The following is a 17,242-nucleotide window of genomic DNA, read 5'->3' as shown; positions in this document are numbered from 1 at the left end:
AACCATCATCCGCGGTGGTGCAGCGGTAGCGAGTTGCATCACAGCAAGAGGTTCTCCCGTTCGATTCTCAGCTGGAGTGTGGGGAGTTCCTTCTGTGTGGAGTCTGCATGTCCTCCCTGAGGTTGGGTGGGCGTTTGAAAGACGTGTAAATGGGCGTGCCTTCGTTGAAGGTTGAACGTTGAGCTGGCACCTTGGCTTTCGTGAAAATCTACTGCCAATCATTAGCGGACCGGAGTTCCGCTGTGGCGACCCCTAACCAGGAAAAGCTGAAAGACAACAACAACATTTCTAAACCTTTCAACTGTGGCTGTTTTTTGTAGAGATAATTTAAGCTCCTAGAATACTTGCATGTATTTAGTGATACTGTATCAGCCATTCCAATAGCCGTAGCCATGGGTTGCACTTACTATTTGGATAACAGTAACATTACACAGTGAAATTGGTCACCCTTTGGGAAAGGGCTTTATAGTAGCTGATAAGAGTAGTTGGTGGCAGTGGGATTACTACCTTATAGCCTGGGCAGAAGGGGGGCATAGCTAGTGAACCTGTGCCAGCCTTCCCCAGGAGTGTCTGTGTGTTTGTATGTAAATCAGATCTCAAAGCATGTGTGTCAGCTACTTAGGCAGGGACACGAAGCACTGGTTGGACAAAGAGGGTACTGGAGGTTTTGGCTTGACTACTCAGCTGAGATCTGAACATTATAGCTGTGCCAGTGAGGAGTCTTATTGGGGATCTGGAGAGAAAAGGAGAAACCAGCCCCAGACTGACTCTGATCTCTGTGTGCTGTTAAGGGAGATTGTACTTTACTGTGTGTGTGTACTTGTTATCCACCCAGTGTGTGGACGCCCCTCACTGGTGTTAGTGGTGAGGATTGAGGCTCTTTGATTACTGGGCTAGTGCACAGGCGTCACAGGGGTATTGCATATTTGGCCACCTAGTAAAAAGGTAGCATCTCCTTGGGATCTCGGCTTACTGTTCCACCTTTTGAACTAGCTCATTAGGCTGACTCTTGACTTAGAAAACTGCTTTACTTACTCTTCTAGCCAAAAACAGAGACTGTTCCACCTTTTGAACTAGCTCATTAGGCTGACTCTTGACTTAGAAAACTGCTTTACTTACTCTTCTAGCCAAAAACAGAGCAGTATCTGAGTTGCAAGCTGTTATGGGTCAGTCATCCTTTTCTCATATTTCATATTGAGACATAACTTCAAGAGCTCATCTTTCATTCATGTCTAAACTGGTTTCTGAATTTACTTTAAAACAATTTATTCTCCAAGCTGTCTTCTTTCCAAAAACAAAAGAACAGAGGAGAGAGAATTGTACATACTGTGGAAGTCCACAGGTAACTGAAGATACTATATTGACAGAACAAAAGCTTCTGACAAGCTGTTTTTCTTTTGATGGGGAAAAAGATCAACCAGTGTCAAAATGGACCATTTCTAAATGTCTGTCCCATTCAGTTCATTGTTACTACATTCTAAGGCCGATCCTCATAAGGTCAAAGCTTACTCAACCAGAGCTCTGGCTGTTTATACAGCATTTTGAGGACTGGATAGACTCTAGAACTCTTGTAGAGGCAGATACTTATGTACACCTTCACTAAACATTACAAGATTGATTCTTTCTCCAAGGCAAGATCAGAATTTGCTTTTTCTGCCCTCCAAGGGCTCCCGGTTTCTGATTATTTCTCCTTCCTGGTGATACGAACTTTGGCAATCATCCTATAAAAGCCTTATGCTACCACAACAGTGGTTGTATAAGTAAACTTACCGTAACAGTAGATGTTCCAAAAGATCACTGGTGTGCAGTACTGCAACCCTCCCTCCTAATTTTTTCTCCTATCCTTTTTGCTAGAGAGTTTTTGGCCAGTGTGGGGATTCCATTTACCTTTGTCTACCTTTTTCTCCTAGCACATAAATATACAAAATTATGACCTGCTTTGGTTATTTCTATACCTCAGCTTCCCTTTTTCTGAGAGCCAAGAAAGCTCTGAATTTTGGTGCCTGTATGTCTGTATTTGTACCAGCACATCCTCTGTTGTCCTTTGGTGAACAGTGCTTTTGGGGGGTGTTCAGAAGCATTCATATACTGGCTGGACATCTGATCGTTGGCAAGTTATGTCCCAAAAAGCTGTAATCTACTGCAGCAGTTATACAAATATCTACTCTTATGGGAAGTTTACATACACAGATGGACTTTGTTTTAGATAGCTGCTTGGCTTGTTTAGAAACGTTTTGATTGTAGTTATTTGTTATTCTTGTCTTAAATTACATCACCAGCTTCACTGCAAGTGTTTATTGCTGAGTTTATTTAGCACACTTTGTGCTAAAGCATCTTTATTTAAGTACTCATAAGTCTTCAGTGACACGGTTGCAGTGTTGAAGCAAAGTATGAATTTTTTTTTCCATATTGAATGGATTCTTGAATTGTTACCTTGGAGTAGGTTTAAATGTTATAAAGTTATAAAGATTTTTTTCTGTTACTAGTTAAGTAAGGCTGTTGAAATACTACAATTGCTAAAGTTCTGTTTTGCTTAGAGGGTGTTTTGTCGCCCCCCCCCCCCCCCATGCACACATACAACCTTCTGGAGGTTGAAAAAGGAAAGCAAGCCAATATTTCTAATTTTAAGAACCAAAATACTGTTTTATGGTTCCCAGCAAGACTTGCAGTGATGTACACTTTTTTGCTAACTTTTTGTATGGTTAAAGATATTTCTGTGTGACTGTTTCATCATCCATACCTCATTTTTATCAATTTCTAACATCTGTACTGTAACCCTTCTCTGTGCCTTATGAATCCTCTGAATCCTGACATGCTTGTCACATATATTGCACATGAACTGTTTGCATACTAAATGTCTTGTACTTGGAATTTAACATCACATATAATAAAAAAGAAATTGTCATTAATTGTCTTAAATGTATTAGCTGGAGCCTTTGTCCACTCAGACTTTCCTGGTCAACATAGACAAATTAGTACGTTTCTAAATGTGTATTTTTCAAATTGGGTGAAACATCATGTGATCCTTGCTGTGTATTCATTAATTTTTGCTTCCACAAAAAGGCACATGAGATACAAGTGCTTCTTTCAGGGTGACCATTGAGCAATTTTAAGTGATTTGCTCAGTCTGTTATCCTAGTCAAGTGGAGAATGAGGGCATCAAAGCCAGGACTGTGACAAACTTGCTAGCATCTCATAGTTTGGGGCTTCTGTGCCATACTCTCAGATTAAACTGCTTTGTCTTAGTCTATTTGATGTTTGTCTTAATTATTTAGTTTAGATAGCATTTGGAAATTCTGCAGTGCATTTAACTTGGATCATGTAATGGGGTGCCTGCTGCTGGATAGCCTAACATTTTTTACCCATTTGGAATTTATGCATAGATATTTTTATTTTTGGTATGTTTGCCTTGAGGCATTGCATAAACCAATGAGAGTGACTGATTGCTTTGGCTTCTCACTGACAGGAGAAGACATTGCGAGCAGTACTCAAGCATTAGTGAATGTGACAAGATATACCAAGTTATGGACCTGCTTAGGAAAAAGATATTTTTCAGTATTGTATTAATGAATGCCAATTTTTTCCAAAGGTGACCGGGTCATAGATGTTGGCTCTGAATGGAGGACGTTTAGCAATGATAAAGCAGCAAAAGACCCATCTCGTGTTGGTGATGCCCAGAATCCACTCTTGAATGGTGGAGATTTGACCACTATGATTGGCAAGGTAAAATAGTACTTGTTCATTTTACTACCTCAGCAAGTTCCAAAGTTGTGTTCATTTTTGGAAGAAATGTGTGCTTGATTTTTAGATATCTGTACTTCAAAGGGAAATTTTAATTTGTTACATCATTTTTTATATTTCAACACATATTTACATTTGTTGTTTGCTATCAAAAGTAAGGGGATTTCCTGATGTTCTTCGTGTTTCACTGTTGCAGTCTTTACATTTGGGTAATCCTGCTGGCAGGTTGCCCTCAGTCGGCCTGAATTCCAAAGTCTTGGGTCCTGTGTCTGCTGCCGTCTCCCCTTCCCTGACGTCAGGTCGTCAGGGGTATAAAAGAAGCAGCCAACGCCATTTTCTTCAGTCCTTCTTGCCGCGCAGTGCCCGAAGCAGAAGCACTTCGCAAGTGCCAGTTGGCCGACTCCTGAGATTATCGTGTTCGAATTTTAGATCCAAAGTCTTCATTAAAACTAAGTACCCCATTGGGGAAACTTTTTTCTTGCTCCAGACAGATGTCAGAAAAAGTTAATTGCATTTCTTGTGGAAAGCAAATACCTCATAAGGACTTTCATTCTGACTGTATTCCTTGCCTAGGCCCTCACCGTAACGCTTCAGGTTGTCAGTTTTGTGCTAGATTTAACCAATGCACTATTAAGCATCGGTATGATTTTGCATTAAACTATTTTGGACGCAAGTTTAATTTTCCAGAAATGTCATCTGATCGCAAAGAAAAAGATAGACAACCGAGGCCCAAAACTGACGACAAAGCTTCTCCTAAGCCAGTTCGGTTCTCAGTGATGCGCTTTCGCAGCCCCTGACGCCCGCTACTTTAGAGTTGCAGACTGCTACCGACTCCCCCATGGAGTCAGCTATGCCACTGGAAACTCAAGGTATTGGAGCCTCGGACATTATTCCTTCAGATGGGTCCAGAGCTGCTGAGCAGGCACCGGCTTCTGAGGGTGTATTCAGACCTAAACATCTATACATTAAACCTTCAGCTTTAAAGGCAAAGAGTAAAGCACCTTCAAAGACAAAGAAACAAACTCAAGAGCCATGTGGACAGGCCTCCATGCCCAAAAAACAGATACTCAAAATGGCCGAAAGACTTGATTACCTTGATCAGGGGTTACCATCACCCGCCTGATAAGAGGCCTAGGCAAGAGACAGACTATGAATCTTCAGGTCAGATTTCTATTTCTTCTAATTCCTCTTCTGACCAGGAATATTCTATTCCCCCTATGAGTATTCTGATGCTGAAGAATCTCTTCCTTCAGCTTCACCTCCAGAGGGACTTTTCTTTTGGGGAAACCTTACATACCATGAGGGAGCACTTCCACTGGGAGAGCCCAGATTTTTCAGAATCTAAAAAGAGGTTCCAGGACTTCCTCTTACTGCCTCAACACAGGCCTCTAGCCATTCCACCTGTGTTAGACATTGTAGATGTGTTGTCAGAGTCTAGTCTGACCCCTGACTCCTTACCTCCTGCTCCTGTTAAGCCTGACTGGTATTACAGGGTTCCTGACTCTCATAAATTCCTTTTCAAAAACTCTGCTGCAGACCCAGAAACTATTTCACAGGGTCCTAAAGGGGTTGAGGCTTCTGCTGCAAAAAATCTCTACCCCCTCTGACAGAGATTCAAGGGCATTGGATAGATGGGGAAAAAATGTTTACACATCTGCTACCTTGGCTATAAGGGCCTTAAACTGTCAGTTTCATATGCTTAAATATCAGCAACATGTCATGGCATTGCATAAACAGAAAATGTTATCAAATTCTGAATGTGCAGAAAACAAGGAAATGCAGGATTTATTGCATGCAGCTGAACAAGTTGGAAAACATACTTTGCAATGTGGGTTTGATTCTCTGGAGGCCTCCTGCAGGGCCGCAGGTACGGGTTCTATAATTAGGAGGCATGCTTGATTAAAGGAACAAAATCTGCCTGATCATGTCAAAGTTAAATTATTAGATGCACCTTTACAGCATGATACTTTGGTGTTAAGGCAGAAGAGGTGTTAAAGAAAATGGAGGACAAAGCTAAATCAATGCAAACTGTCAAATATTTTTTTTTTACAAGTACAGCCACCTAGGTTTAGTAGACACTGGCCTACAAAGAATTAGTCCTTTCCTGTGTCAGACAGACCTCAAAGGGGCAGATCCAGACGCCCTAGAGGCAGATCCCAGGCTCAAGGTTCATACAGGTCAAAACAATGGGGTGCTTCTACCTCCAAAAGTGGAGAAGACAAATCGCAACCTTACAGGAAACAGTCCCAATGACTTCCCCCTGCCTGCACCCAGCACTTATTTCTTGGCAGCATCTTTAGGGGGAAAAGTAGCACTTTTTTCTCAAAATTGGCACATTATAACCCAGGACAAATGGATTCTAAATATTGTGTCACAAGGCTTACAGGTTCCATTTCCATACACTGCCAAAGGCAAACGGCTGGCCAGATCTGCCAAAAAATCAATGGGCAGAGGCACAAAAACAAGTCTCATCCCTCATGGACATGGGGGCCATTCAACTAGTGCCAGAGCAAGAGCGGGGACAAGGATTTTACTCAACTGTTCTTGGTACCCAGAAAGGACAAGGCCTGGAGGCCAATACTGGACCTATCTATTCTGAACACATTCCTGGATATACCAAAATTCAGAATGTTGACTTTGCAGCAGCTTCTGCCCATGCTGGGCAAGAACGCTTGGCTTGTGACTTTAGACCTAAAAGAGGCATACCTGCATGTCCCAATCAGACAAATATGCAGAAGATACCTCAGATTCAAGGCTGGCTCAATGCATTACCAATTCTCTGCACTGCCCTTTGGCTTATCTACTGCGCCCAAGGTCTTTACAAAGTGCCTGGCACCAGTAATTGCATTTTGTAGACAGAGGAATACAAATATATCCTTACTTGGACGACTATCTAATTCATGCAGAGAACAAGGACATTCTACTACAGCATCTGGCATTTGTGAAAAGACTTCTAACATGCCTAGGGTACACAGTCAATGAAAAGAAATCAAAACTAGTACCCTCTCAAGAGATAATATTCCTGGGTGCAAGCCTAAATACGACTGCCCAGATGGCTTCTCACGCCAGACAAAGGCAACTGACTACCTATTTCAAAATGTTAGCAACAAAGGCCCAGTTATCTGCAAGAAAAATTCTGCAGGCTTTGGCTTTCATGGCATCCTGCATCCTACTAATACCATATGCAAGACTGCATATGAGGGAACTTCAATGGTACCTAAAAAGTGTTTGGACTCAACGTTGCCACAGCCTGAAACTATGATTGCTCTCATTCCCTGCCTGTAACAGGAGTTTCGATGGTGGGCAAAGGCTTGTCACCAAAACAAGGGACAGCCATTCACATTACCCCCAGCCAGGCAGACACTAACAGATGCTTCAGATTATGCCTGGGGGGGCCCACGTGGCAGGAAGATGCATTCAGGGCACATGGACCTCAAACCAAATGCATCTACATAGCAATCAAAAAGAGATGCTAGCCATTCAAAATGCCCTGACAGCCTTCAAGGACCTACTTCATCCAGGACAACTATTGATAAAGACAGACAACACCACGGTCATGTGGTATATAAACAAGCAGGGGGGCACACATTCTTACCCCCTTTGCAGACTAGCCATGACTTTGTGGGACACAGCATTGACTTGCCAAGAACATCTGCAGGCACAATTCCTGCCAGGAAGGAAAAATACTCTGGCAGACGAACTAAGCAGAAACCTCATGGATCCCCATGAGTGACAGCTGGATCCACAAATCTTCAGCATGATAACAAGCAAATGGGGATGGCCGGACATAGATCTATTTGCCTCCCCTCACAACTACCAACTAAAAAGATTCTGCACAAGAACTTATCACAGACAAGCATGGATAGTGGGCGCCCTATCTTTCAGCTGGAGAAACCTATCAGTATATGCCTTTCCCCCTCTGCCTCTCCTCCCCAAGGTACTCCTAAAGGTCAGACAGGAGAAGCCAAAGATGATACTGATTGCCCAAGACTGGCCCCGCCAGTACTGGTACCCAATACTAAGGAGCTTGTCTCAATGCCCAGCTTGGACCTTACCTCTAGCACCTCATCTACTGTCCCAGCAAAACAATCAGATCCTGCACAGCCAATCAGGACTTTAAACCTGACAGCATGGAGGATAATGTATTCATACAAAACACACCTCTCAGTAAAGCTGCGATGGATGTCATCTTGGAAGCCAGAAGGCCTAGTACTGGAAAATCTTATGCTGGAAAATGGAAGAGATTCTGTGCTTGGAACCAGGCACAAGGAACAGATAAAGCTGTGCCAAATATTCCTCAGATTTTGCAATACTTAACTGAGATGCTGGACAAAGGCCTATCTTTCTCATCTATTAAAATTCATGCCTTTGCCATTTCGGCTCATTACAATGCAGAGCCACCAATCTTTTCTCATCCCTTAATAAAACAGTACCTCAGAGGAGCCAAACATTTAAGGCCTCCAAAGAGATCACCAATGCCTGCATGGGACCTCAACTATGTCTTGGAAAAACTCACCCTGCCTCCTTTTGAGCCAGCTGCTACTGCTGATATAAAGTTTTTATCTTGGAAAACAGCTCTGCTCCTAGCAATAACTTCTGCAAGACGAGTTTCAGAGCTCCAGGAACTCATGGCTGTGGCACCTTTTATCATTTTTTATCCAGACAGGGTCTCCCTGAGGACAAACCCAACATTTACGCCTAAAGTGGTGTCCAGTGTGGCTCTTAACCAAACCATTCATCTGCCAACTTTTTTATCCAAATCCACAGAACAAGGGGGAGAGAATTCTGCATTCTTTGGACGTACACAGACAGCTTAGATGCTGCTTGGACAGAACCAAAGCTTTCAGGAAAAAGTACAGTTTTGTACCTACCATAAATGTAGATGTCCGATAGATATGCAACTGCAGTCATAACATATGGGTTGTCCTGCCTCAGGCAGCCCTCGGTCGGCCGAATTCCAAAGTCTGGGTCCGGCGTCGGCTGGTGTCGCCTCCTCTCCGATGTCAGAACGGCTGGAGTATAAAGGCATCGGCCGACGCCATCTTCTTCAGTGTTTCTTGCCCCAGATGCCAGGTGCCCTCCTAGGAAGGCTAAATTTGGTGAATGGATAAAGAATTCCAGACATGCACAACGGTAATAAACAGATACACCATAGAGATACCCCCAGCTAATAGGAATAGGAGTAGTGGACCCATAAAGAAGGTTGCAGAGGGGTAGGAGGGTGGGAGAATCCGACTGCAGTTGCATATCTATCGGACATCTACATTTATGGTAGGTACAAAACTGTACTATGTCCTTCAAGAATGCAACTGCAGTCATAACATATGGGTTGAATACCATAGCCAAGCTGGGGGTGGTTGGAACTAAGAAAGAGATGGTGTAGTTAAAATGCCCTGCAGGACTGCCGAAGCAAAGCCTGCTCGGGATCTGGAGTATAAAGGCAGGTTGTAGTGCTTGGTAAATGTATGCATGGAACTCCATGTAGCAGCCTCAGTCTAGAATGTCCTTTGTAGCCACTCCTCTTAGGAAAGCTGTGGATGTGGCTATAGCTCTGGTGGTGTGTGGCCTAATATTGGCTGGCACACCTTTTCCATGAAAAGAGTAGCAGAATCTGATGAGTGTCCAATCCGTTTGGAGATTGCTATTCCTTGTACTCCAGCAGCATAGGCTACAAACAGTTGGTCAGACTTTCTGGTGGCCTTAGTTCTGTCCAAGTAGTAGCGTAGTTGCCTGTGTATGTCCAAAGTATGCAACAGTGCTTCCCCCCTGTTTTGAGGATTGGGGAAGAAAGTAGGCAGGTGAATGGCCTGATTTAGAGACACCCTGGAAATTACTTTTGGCATGAAAGAAGGATTGGTTCTTAGAGAGACTCTGTCCTGATGAAAAATGAGAAAAGGAGGTACTGCCATGAGTGCCTGTATCTCCGAGACTCTTCTTGCTGATGTGATTGCCAATAGGAACACCGTTTTCCATGAGAGAAATTGCATTTCTGAAGTTGCTGCTGGTTCAAAGGGAGGAAGAGTTAATTTTTCTAAGACGAAGTTGAGGTCCCATGCAGGTAATGGCGGTTTCCTGGGAGGTTTGATATTCTTTATCCCCCTTAGGGAACTGTCTTAGCAAAGGATGTGAAAACAAAGGTGGATCACAATTGTATTTTGCTGAGATTGCTGAGGCATGAATCTTTATGGAAGAATATGAGAGACCAGAATGAAACATCTCTGCCAAGTATTCCAGTATCTGAGGTATACTCACTACTGTTGTATCCTGACCCCCGTTAGCATTCCAGATGATGAATCTCTTCCACTTGGCTGAATAGGTTTTTCTCGTGGAAGGTCTGCGTGCTTCCAGTAAGATCTCTTGAACTTTTTTGGAAAGGGAGATATCGGAAGGAGTTTTGATAACCTCCAGGCTGTCAGATGCAATGTTTTCAGGTTTTGATGAACCGTTCTGTAATTGTGTTGTTTTAGAAGCAGAGGCCATAGGGGCAGAGGCCAAAGTTTGGTCCGAGTTATGCTCAACAGAAATGGGTACCAGTGCTGTCTTGGCCAGTCTGGAGCTATCAAAATGCCTGTTGGTTGTTCTGCTTTGATCTTCAGTATCACCTTGGTCAGCAGTGGTAGAGGGAATGCATAAATTGTTAGGGACTTCCAGCTGAAGGAGAGAGCATCCGTTTTCCAGGCTAGAGGATGGTGAGTCCTTGTACAGAACTTTTCCAAGTGATGATTCATGTGGGAAGCAAAGAGATCTATGGCCGGTCTTCCCCATGTCCTTATTATTTGTGAGAAAATGTAAGGATGCAGCATCCATTCGTGTGGATCCGAGAAATTTCTGCTCAGCTTGTCCGCCAGTACATTGTTCTTGCCTGGCACAAACTGGGATTGTAGATGTATGTTCAGACTTAGGGATTTTTCCCAGAGAATCATTGTTAGCCTGCAGAGGGATAAGAATGAGTGCCTCCCTGTTTGTTTATATACCACATAACCGTGGTGTTGTCCGTCCTTATTAGTAAATGTCCTTGTTGAAGTGATTTTTCAAAGGTCTCTATTGCATGTATCACTGCCAACATCTCTTTTTGGTTTATGTGCAGATGCCTTTCCCTTGGTGTCCATTGACCTTGAATGCATCTGCCCGCCATGTGCGCCCCCCATCCATGGTCTGAGGCGTCTGTTGTAATCATTTGACCTGTTTGAGGTTTGTTGAAAGACATGCCTTTGTTTAACTGACTTGCTTGAGCCCACCACAAAAATTCTCTTTGCAGACATGGAATGAGTGGGATTACGTCCTCTAGGCTTTGGCTGTGTTGGGACCATAAGCTTTTTAAATACCATTGCAGCTTTCTCATATGAAGTCTTGCCAAAGGTATCAGAAGAATGCAAGATGCCATGAACCCCAGGGCCTGTAGGATTTTCCTTGCAGTCAGCTGGGAGAGCTTTGCTAGGCCTTTGAAGTATTCTGGTAACTGCTGTTGTTTTTCCTCTGTGAGATAAGCCATCTGTGTTTTTGTCTCCAGTTTGGCTCCTAGGAAAATGATCTGTTGGGATGGCAGAAGTCTTGAATGTTGACTGTGTATCCCAAGGCCTGCAGTAATTGAATGACATAGTCCAAGTTTGCTATCAGTGTTTGCTTGTTGTCTGCTTGTATGAGGCAGTCGTCCAGGTAAGGGTATATTTGAATCCCCTGGAGTCTGCAGTGTGTCACTACTGATGCCAGGCATTTCGTGAACACTCTGGGCGCAGTAGATAAGCCAAACGGCAATGCTGAGAATTGATAATGCTCTGTCCTTGCAAGAAATCTGAGGAACCTTCTGCAGCTTTGTCTGATTGGGACATGCAGGTATGCCTCCTTGAGGTCCAGAGTGACCAGCCAAGACCCCTTGCCCAGCATGGGAAGGAGTTGCTGCAACGTCAGCATTTTGAACTTTGGCACAATGAGATAAGTATTTAGAGTAGACAAGTCCAGTATAGGTCTCCATTTGTTTTCCTTTCTTGGAACAAGGAACAGTCTTGAATAAAATCCCTGGCCTAGTTCCTGTGGAGGGCCCTTTTCTATTGCTTTTATATTTAACAGCTTTGAAACTTGAATGAGTGCTTCTGCCCTTTGATGAAGTGGCAGGTTTGGCATGCCTTGTCTTTTTGGTAAAGTATGGAAGTGGAATCTGTAGCCTTTGTCTATTAAATCCAGAATCCAGTTGTCCTTGGTTAAGATATGCCAGTTTTTTGAGAATAAGGATAATTTTCCACCCAAAGGTGCTTCTCTTTGAGCCTTTGTGGGCGGTATGAAAGTCAAGTCATTGTGGTTGTCCTTGTGGTGTAGCTGGACTGCCTGCGCCACTTCTTTGATTTGGTGGTTGCCATTGGCGTCCCCTGTAGGAGCCTCGGTATTGCCCTCTACCTCGGGCACGCCTGTTTTTTCCCCTTTGAAACTTGCCAGTGTCCGGAAAGGACCAATTTTTTGAAGGCCAATTCCTGCTGAATCTGGGAGGCTGAACCGGGAGGAACTCTTTGACTGTCTGTACTGATTTAGCTTTTTCCTCAATAGATTTCAACACATCTTGTGCATTGGCACCAAAAAGCTTCTGTTTTTCCAGAGGTGCATCAAGTAACTTTACTTTAACATAGTCCGGCAGTGGCTGTTCTTTTAACCAAGCATGTCTACGTATAACAGCCCCAGTCGTAGCTGCCCTACATGAAGCCTCCAATGCATCATAACCGCACTGAAGAAAACGATTGCTAACCTGCTGAGTGTTATGTACTATATCCTGCAGTGCCTTTCTATCAGTAGGCTCAGGAGCGGCTAGTTTTTTCTGTAAATCATCCAGTAAAAAATCCTGGTACTGAAACATGTGAAAAAGGCAATTAAGTGACCTCATGGCCAGGGTGGTAGAGGTATAAACTTTTTTACCCCATCTCTCCAGGGACCTAGCTTCCCTATCCCCTGGCAGAGGATTCTTGGCTGTGGAAGTAGCCACTCCCTTGGGGCCCTGTGAAATGGTTTCTAGATCCACAGAATGGGCCTTAAAGAGATGTTTGTGGGTGTCAGGGACCCTATAATATCTGTCTGGCTTGACAGGAGCAGGAGGGAGAGAATCAGGGTTAGCACTGGAGTCTGAGAAAACATCATCCAGGACATCCATAACAGGAGGGATAGCTAAAGGTCTGTGCTGGGGTAGCTTGAGGAAGGTACGCAGCCTTTTCCTGGAATCTGAAAATTCCTGACCCTGCCATTTAAAATGCTCCCTCATAGAGTGTAGGACTTCACCAAACGAAAAATCCTCTGGAGGAGAGGCAGAGGGAATAGATTCCTCAGCATCAGAGTCCTCATAGGCCTGGAAGGATTCTTCTTTGGTATCTGAAGGCTCAGAATCCCCAGAGGCTTCATCCGAAGAGAGGTTGTCGGCCTGCTCAGTTCTGGACCTTTTCTCTGCAGGCGGCTGAGAACCTCTGTCAGGATGAGGTTGAGACCCCCTGATAAGAGAAATAAGATCTGCAGCAGGAGACATGATCTGTTTATCAGAAGAAGGGGCCTGAGCGGTAGATTTAGGATGGGCCTTGACCTGGCTGGCGGCCTTAGCACGTGCAAAGGCCTTGATGGACATGGATACAGGAGGCCTAGCTGCCCCACGTGCAGGAGTAACCTTGTCTACAGGAATGGTGTCGGGTAGATCCAGAACTTCGGTTTCTGGAGGAAAGTCAACAACCGGCACCGGTGTAGACTCTGAGACCGAAGGACAAGTTAATGCTGTGTCGTCTGCCTGGAGCGGTTGAATTACCGCTTCCGAAGGGACCGAAGCACTAGCTGAGGGTTTAGGAGGAGTATCGGTGGAGGAAGTGGGCCGAGGATGTCGGTCCTGGTCCTTTTGTTTTTTGGAAGATTGAGTAGTCGGTTGTTCCGACGGCATGATATAAGCAAAGGATTCGCCGAAAAAGTCTTCGGCAAATTCTGCCCGGCGCCTGAGAAAGCAAGCACAGGCAGCACAGGCCGAGACGTCGTGGTCTGGGCCCAGGCAAGGGAGGCAATAAGAATGGAAGTCCTTATGAGATATTTGTTTACCACAAGACAAACAATTATTAACTTTCTCAATTTGTTCTGACATCGGCTGAGGCAAGAAAAAATGTTCTAACGGGTACTTAGCTTTTAGATGTCTTCGGTACTGAAAACACAGGAGCTGACCGACCGGCACTTGCGAACTGCTTCTGCTTCGGGCACTGCGCGGCAAGAAAGACTGAAGAAGATGGCGTCGGCCGATGCCTTTATACTCCAGCCGTTCTGACGCCGGAGAGGAGGCGACACCAGCCGACGCCGGACCCAGACTTTGGAATTCGGCCGACCGAGGGCTGCCTGAGGCAGGACAACCCATATGTTATGACTGCAGTTGCATTCTTGAAGGACATCAGAGCAATTACTAGTGGCATATGCTGCAGGATCACAAGGAAAGGCTATCTCAAAGCAAACTATTTCAAAGTGGATAGGACATTGCATTTGTTTCTGCTACTTACACCATGGCAAGCCAGTGCCTAAGGGCATTAGGCCACATTCCACCAGAGCTGCAGCCACTTCAGCAGCCTTCCTCAGGGGCGTACCGACCAAGGGCATTTTAGAAGCAGCTACTTGGAGTTCAGTGCACACCTTTACAAAGCACTGTCATCTGCCACTCTACTCTAAATCCAGGGCAGGCTTTGCCACTGAAGTTCTGCAGGGTCTCATAGCCGCTTCTAATGCGGTTTAGCACCAGCCTCCCTACCGTAGCTTTTGGGACTCTACCCAAATGTAATGACTGCAACAGTGAAACATGAAGAACATAGTACAGATGTCCTTCAAGAATGCAACTGCAGTCCTTACATATGGGTTGTCCTGCCTCAGGCAGCCCTCGGTCGGCCGGATTCCAAAGTCTGGGTCCGACATCGGCTGATGTCGCCTCCTCCCTGACGTCAGAGCGGCTGGGGTATAAAAGCATCAGCCGACGCCATCTTCCTCTGTCTTTCTTGCCGCGTGGTGCCCGAAGCAGAAGCAGTTCGCAAGTGCCGGTCGGTCAGCTCCTGTGTTTTACGTATCCGAAGTCATCAAAAAGCTAAGTACCCCGTTGGGGATCTTTTTCTTGCCTCAGCCGATGTCAGAAAAAACTGAAAAAGTTAATAACTGTTTATCTTGTGGTAAACAAATACCTCATAAGGACTTCCATTCTTACTGCCTCCCCTGCCTTGGCCCAGACCACGACGTCTCGGCCTGTGCTGCCTGTGCTCGCTTCAATAAGCGCACACTCAGGCGCCGGGCAGAGTTTGCTGAAGACTTTTTTGGCGATAAATACTCTTATACCATGCCGTCGGAACAACCGACACCTCATATTTCCAAAAAATGGAAGGACCGGGACCGACATTCTTGGCCCGCGACTTCCACCGACACCACGCCAAAAACTACCGCGAGTGCATCGGTCTCTTCTGAGGCGGTTGTTCCACCGCACTGGACCGACGACACCACTTTACCGATCACTCCGGCACCGGAGCCTGCGCCGGTGCCGGTTGTTGATTTTCCTCCAGAATCTGAAGCCCAAGATTTGCCTGAGACCATACCGGTGGACAAGGTTACTCCAGCACGTGGGGCAGCTAGGCCCCCTATGTCTGTCTATCAAGGCCTACACACGTGCTAAGGCTGCTAGCCAGGCTAAGTCTCACCCTCCTAAAGCTTTACTTCAGCCCACTACTGATAAACAAATCATGACTTTAGCTGCAGATTTAATTTCTTTAATCAGAGGCTCCCAGGCCCATCCTGACAAATGTTCTCAGCCACCTTCTGACAAAAGGCCCAGGGTTGAGCATACAGACACCCTTTCTTCAGATGAAGCCTCTGGCGACTCTGATCACTCAGATACCCAGGAAGAGTCCTTCCAGGCCTACAAGGATTCTGATGCGGAGGAATCTATTCCCTCTGCCTCTACTCCTGAGGATATTTCTTTTGGGGAAATTCTCCACTCTGAGAGAGCATTTTCAGTGGCAAGGCCAGGAATTCTCCGACTCCAGGAAACGGCTTTGTACCTTCCTTAAGCTTCCCCAACACAGGCCTTTAGCTATCCCTCCAGTGTTAGATGTACTGGATGATCTTTACTTAGATTCGAGTGCTTCTCCTGATTCTCTCCCCCCTGCTCCTGTCAAGCCGGACAGATACTACAGGGTTCCTGAAACTCACAAACATTTCTTTAAGGCCCATTCTGTTGATCTAGAAACAATTTCCCAGGGGCCCAAAGGGGTGGCCACATCCACGGCCAAAAATCCTTTGCCCTCAGACAGGGAAGCTAGGTCCCTGGAGAGGTGGGGCAAAAAAGTTTATACCTCGACCACACTTGCCATGAGGGCCCTTAATTGCCTTTTTCATATGTTTCAGTATCAGGATTTCTTGATGGATGATTTGCAGAAAAAGTTAGCCTCTCCTGAGCCTTTAGATAGAAAGGCCTTGCAGGATTTGGTCCATAATACATAGCAGGTTAGCAATCATTTTCTTCAGTGTGGTTATGATGCATTGGAAGCTTCATGTAGGGCAGCTATGACAGGGGCCGTCATACGTAGACATGCATGGTTGAAAGAACAGGCATTACCAGATCATGTTAAAGCAAAGCTTCTAGATGCACCTCTGGAAAAACACAAGCTATTTGGTGCTAATGCTCAGGATGTGTTGAAATCAATTGAGGAAAAGGCTAAATCAGTGCAAACAGTCAAGGATTTCCTCCAGGTTCAGCCACCCAGGTTCAGCAGGAATTGGCCTTCTAAGAACTGGTCCTTTCCGGACACTGACAAGTTTCAAAGGGGAAAAAACAGGCGTGCCCGAGGAAGAGGGCAATACAGAAGCTCCTACAGGGGATGCCAATGGCAACCAACCAATCAGAGAGGTGGCGCAGGGACTTCCCCTGCTCCACAGGGACAATCACAATGACTTGACTTTGACACCGCCGACCAAGGTTCAAAGAGAAGCACCTTTAGGCGGAAAATTATCCTTATTTTCAAAAAATTGGCACATTTTAACAAAGGACAAATGGATTCTGGACATAATAGACCAAGGCTACAGGTTCCACTTCCATACTTTACCAACAAGACAAGGCATGCCAAACCTGCCACAAAATCAAAGGGCAGAGGCATTCGAACAAGTTTCAAAGCTGAGACAAATCAAAGCAATAGAAAAGGTTCCTCCTCAGGAACAAGGCCAAGGATTTTACTCAAGACTGTTCCTTGTTCCAAGAAAAGAAAAGCAATGGAGACCTATACTGGACTTGTCCGCTCTAAACACTTTTCTCATTGTACCAAAATTCAAAATGCTGACGCTACAGCAACTCCTTCCCATGCTGGGCAAGGGGTCTTGGCTGGTTACTCTGGACCTCAAGGAGACATACCTGCATGTCCCAATCAGACACAGTTGCATTAGATACCTCAGATTTCTTGCAGGGTCAAAGCATTATCAATTCTCAGCATTGCCTTTTGGCTTGTCTACTGCACCCAGAGTATTCACGAAATGCCTG

General features: G+C 45.1%; 1 protein-coding gene across 1 annotated transcript in view; it reads left to right on the top strand.

Moving 5' to 3' along the window:
- Nucleotides 1–17,242, top strand: part of GTF2B (general transcription factor IIB) — a 903,336-nt gene that overhangs the window by 334,464 nt on the left and 551,630 nt on the right. The window contains exon 3 of the mRNA XM_044085633.1: nucleotides 3,590–3,723. Coding sequence (XP_043941568.1) covers nucleotides 3,590–3,723 — 134 coding nt within the window. The remainder of the gene's footprint in view (nucleotides 1–3,589; nucleotides 3,724–17,242) is intronic.

Source organism: Protopterus annectens, chromosome 10.part0 (genome assembly GCF_019279795.1).
Source record: "Protopterus annectens isolate FY-2018-M chromosome 10.part0, PAN1.0, whole genome shotgun sequence".
Lineage (NCBI taxonomy): Eukaryota > Metazoa > Chordata > Ceratodontiformes > Protopteridae > Protopterus > Protopterus annectens.
The sequence above is the reverse complement of the archived record's forward strand: the minus strand, read 5'-3'. Positions and strand labels throughout refer to the sequence as shown.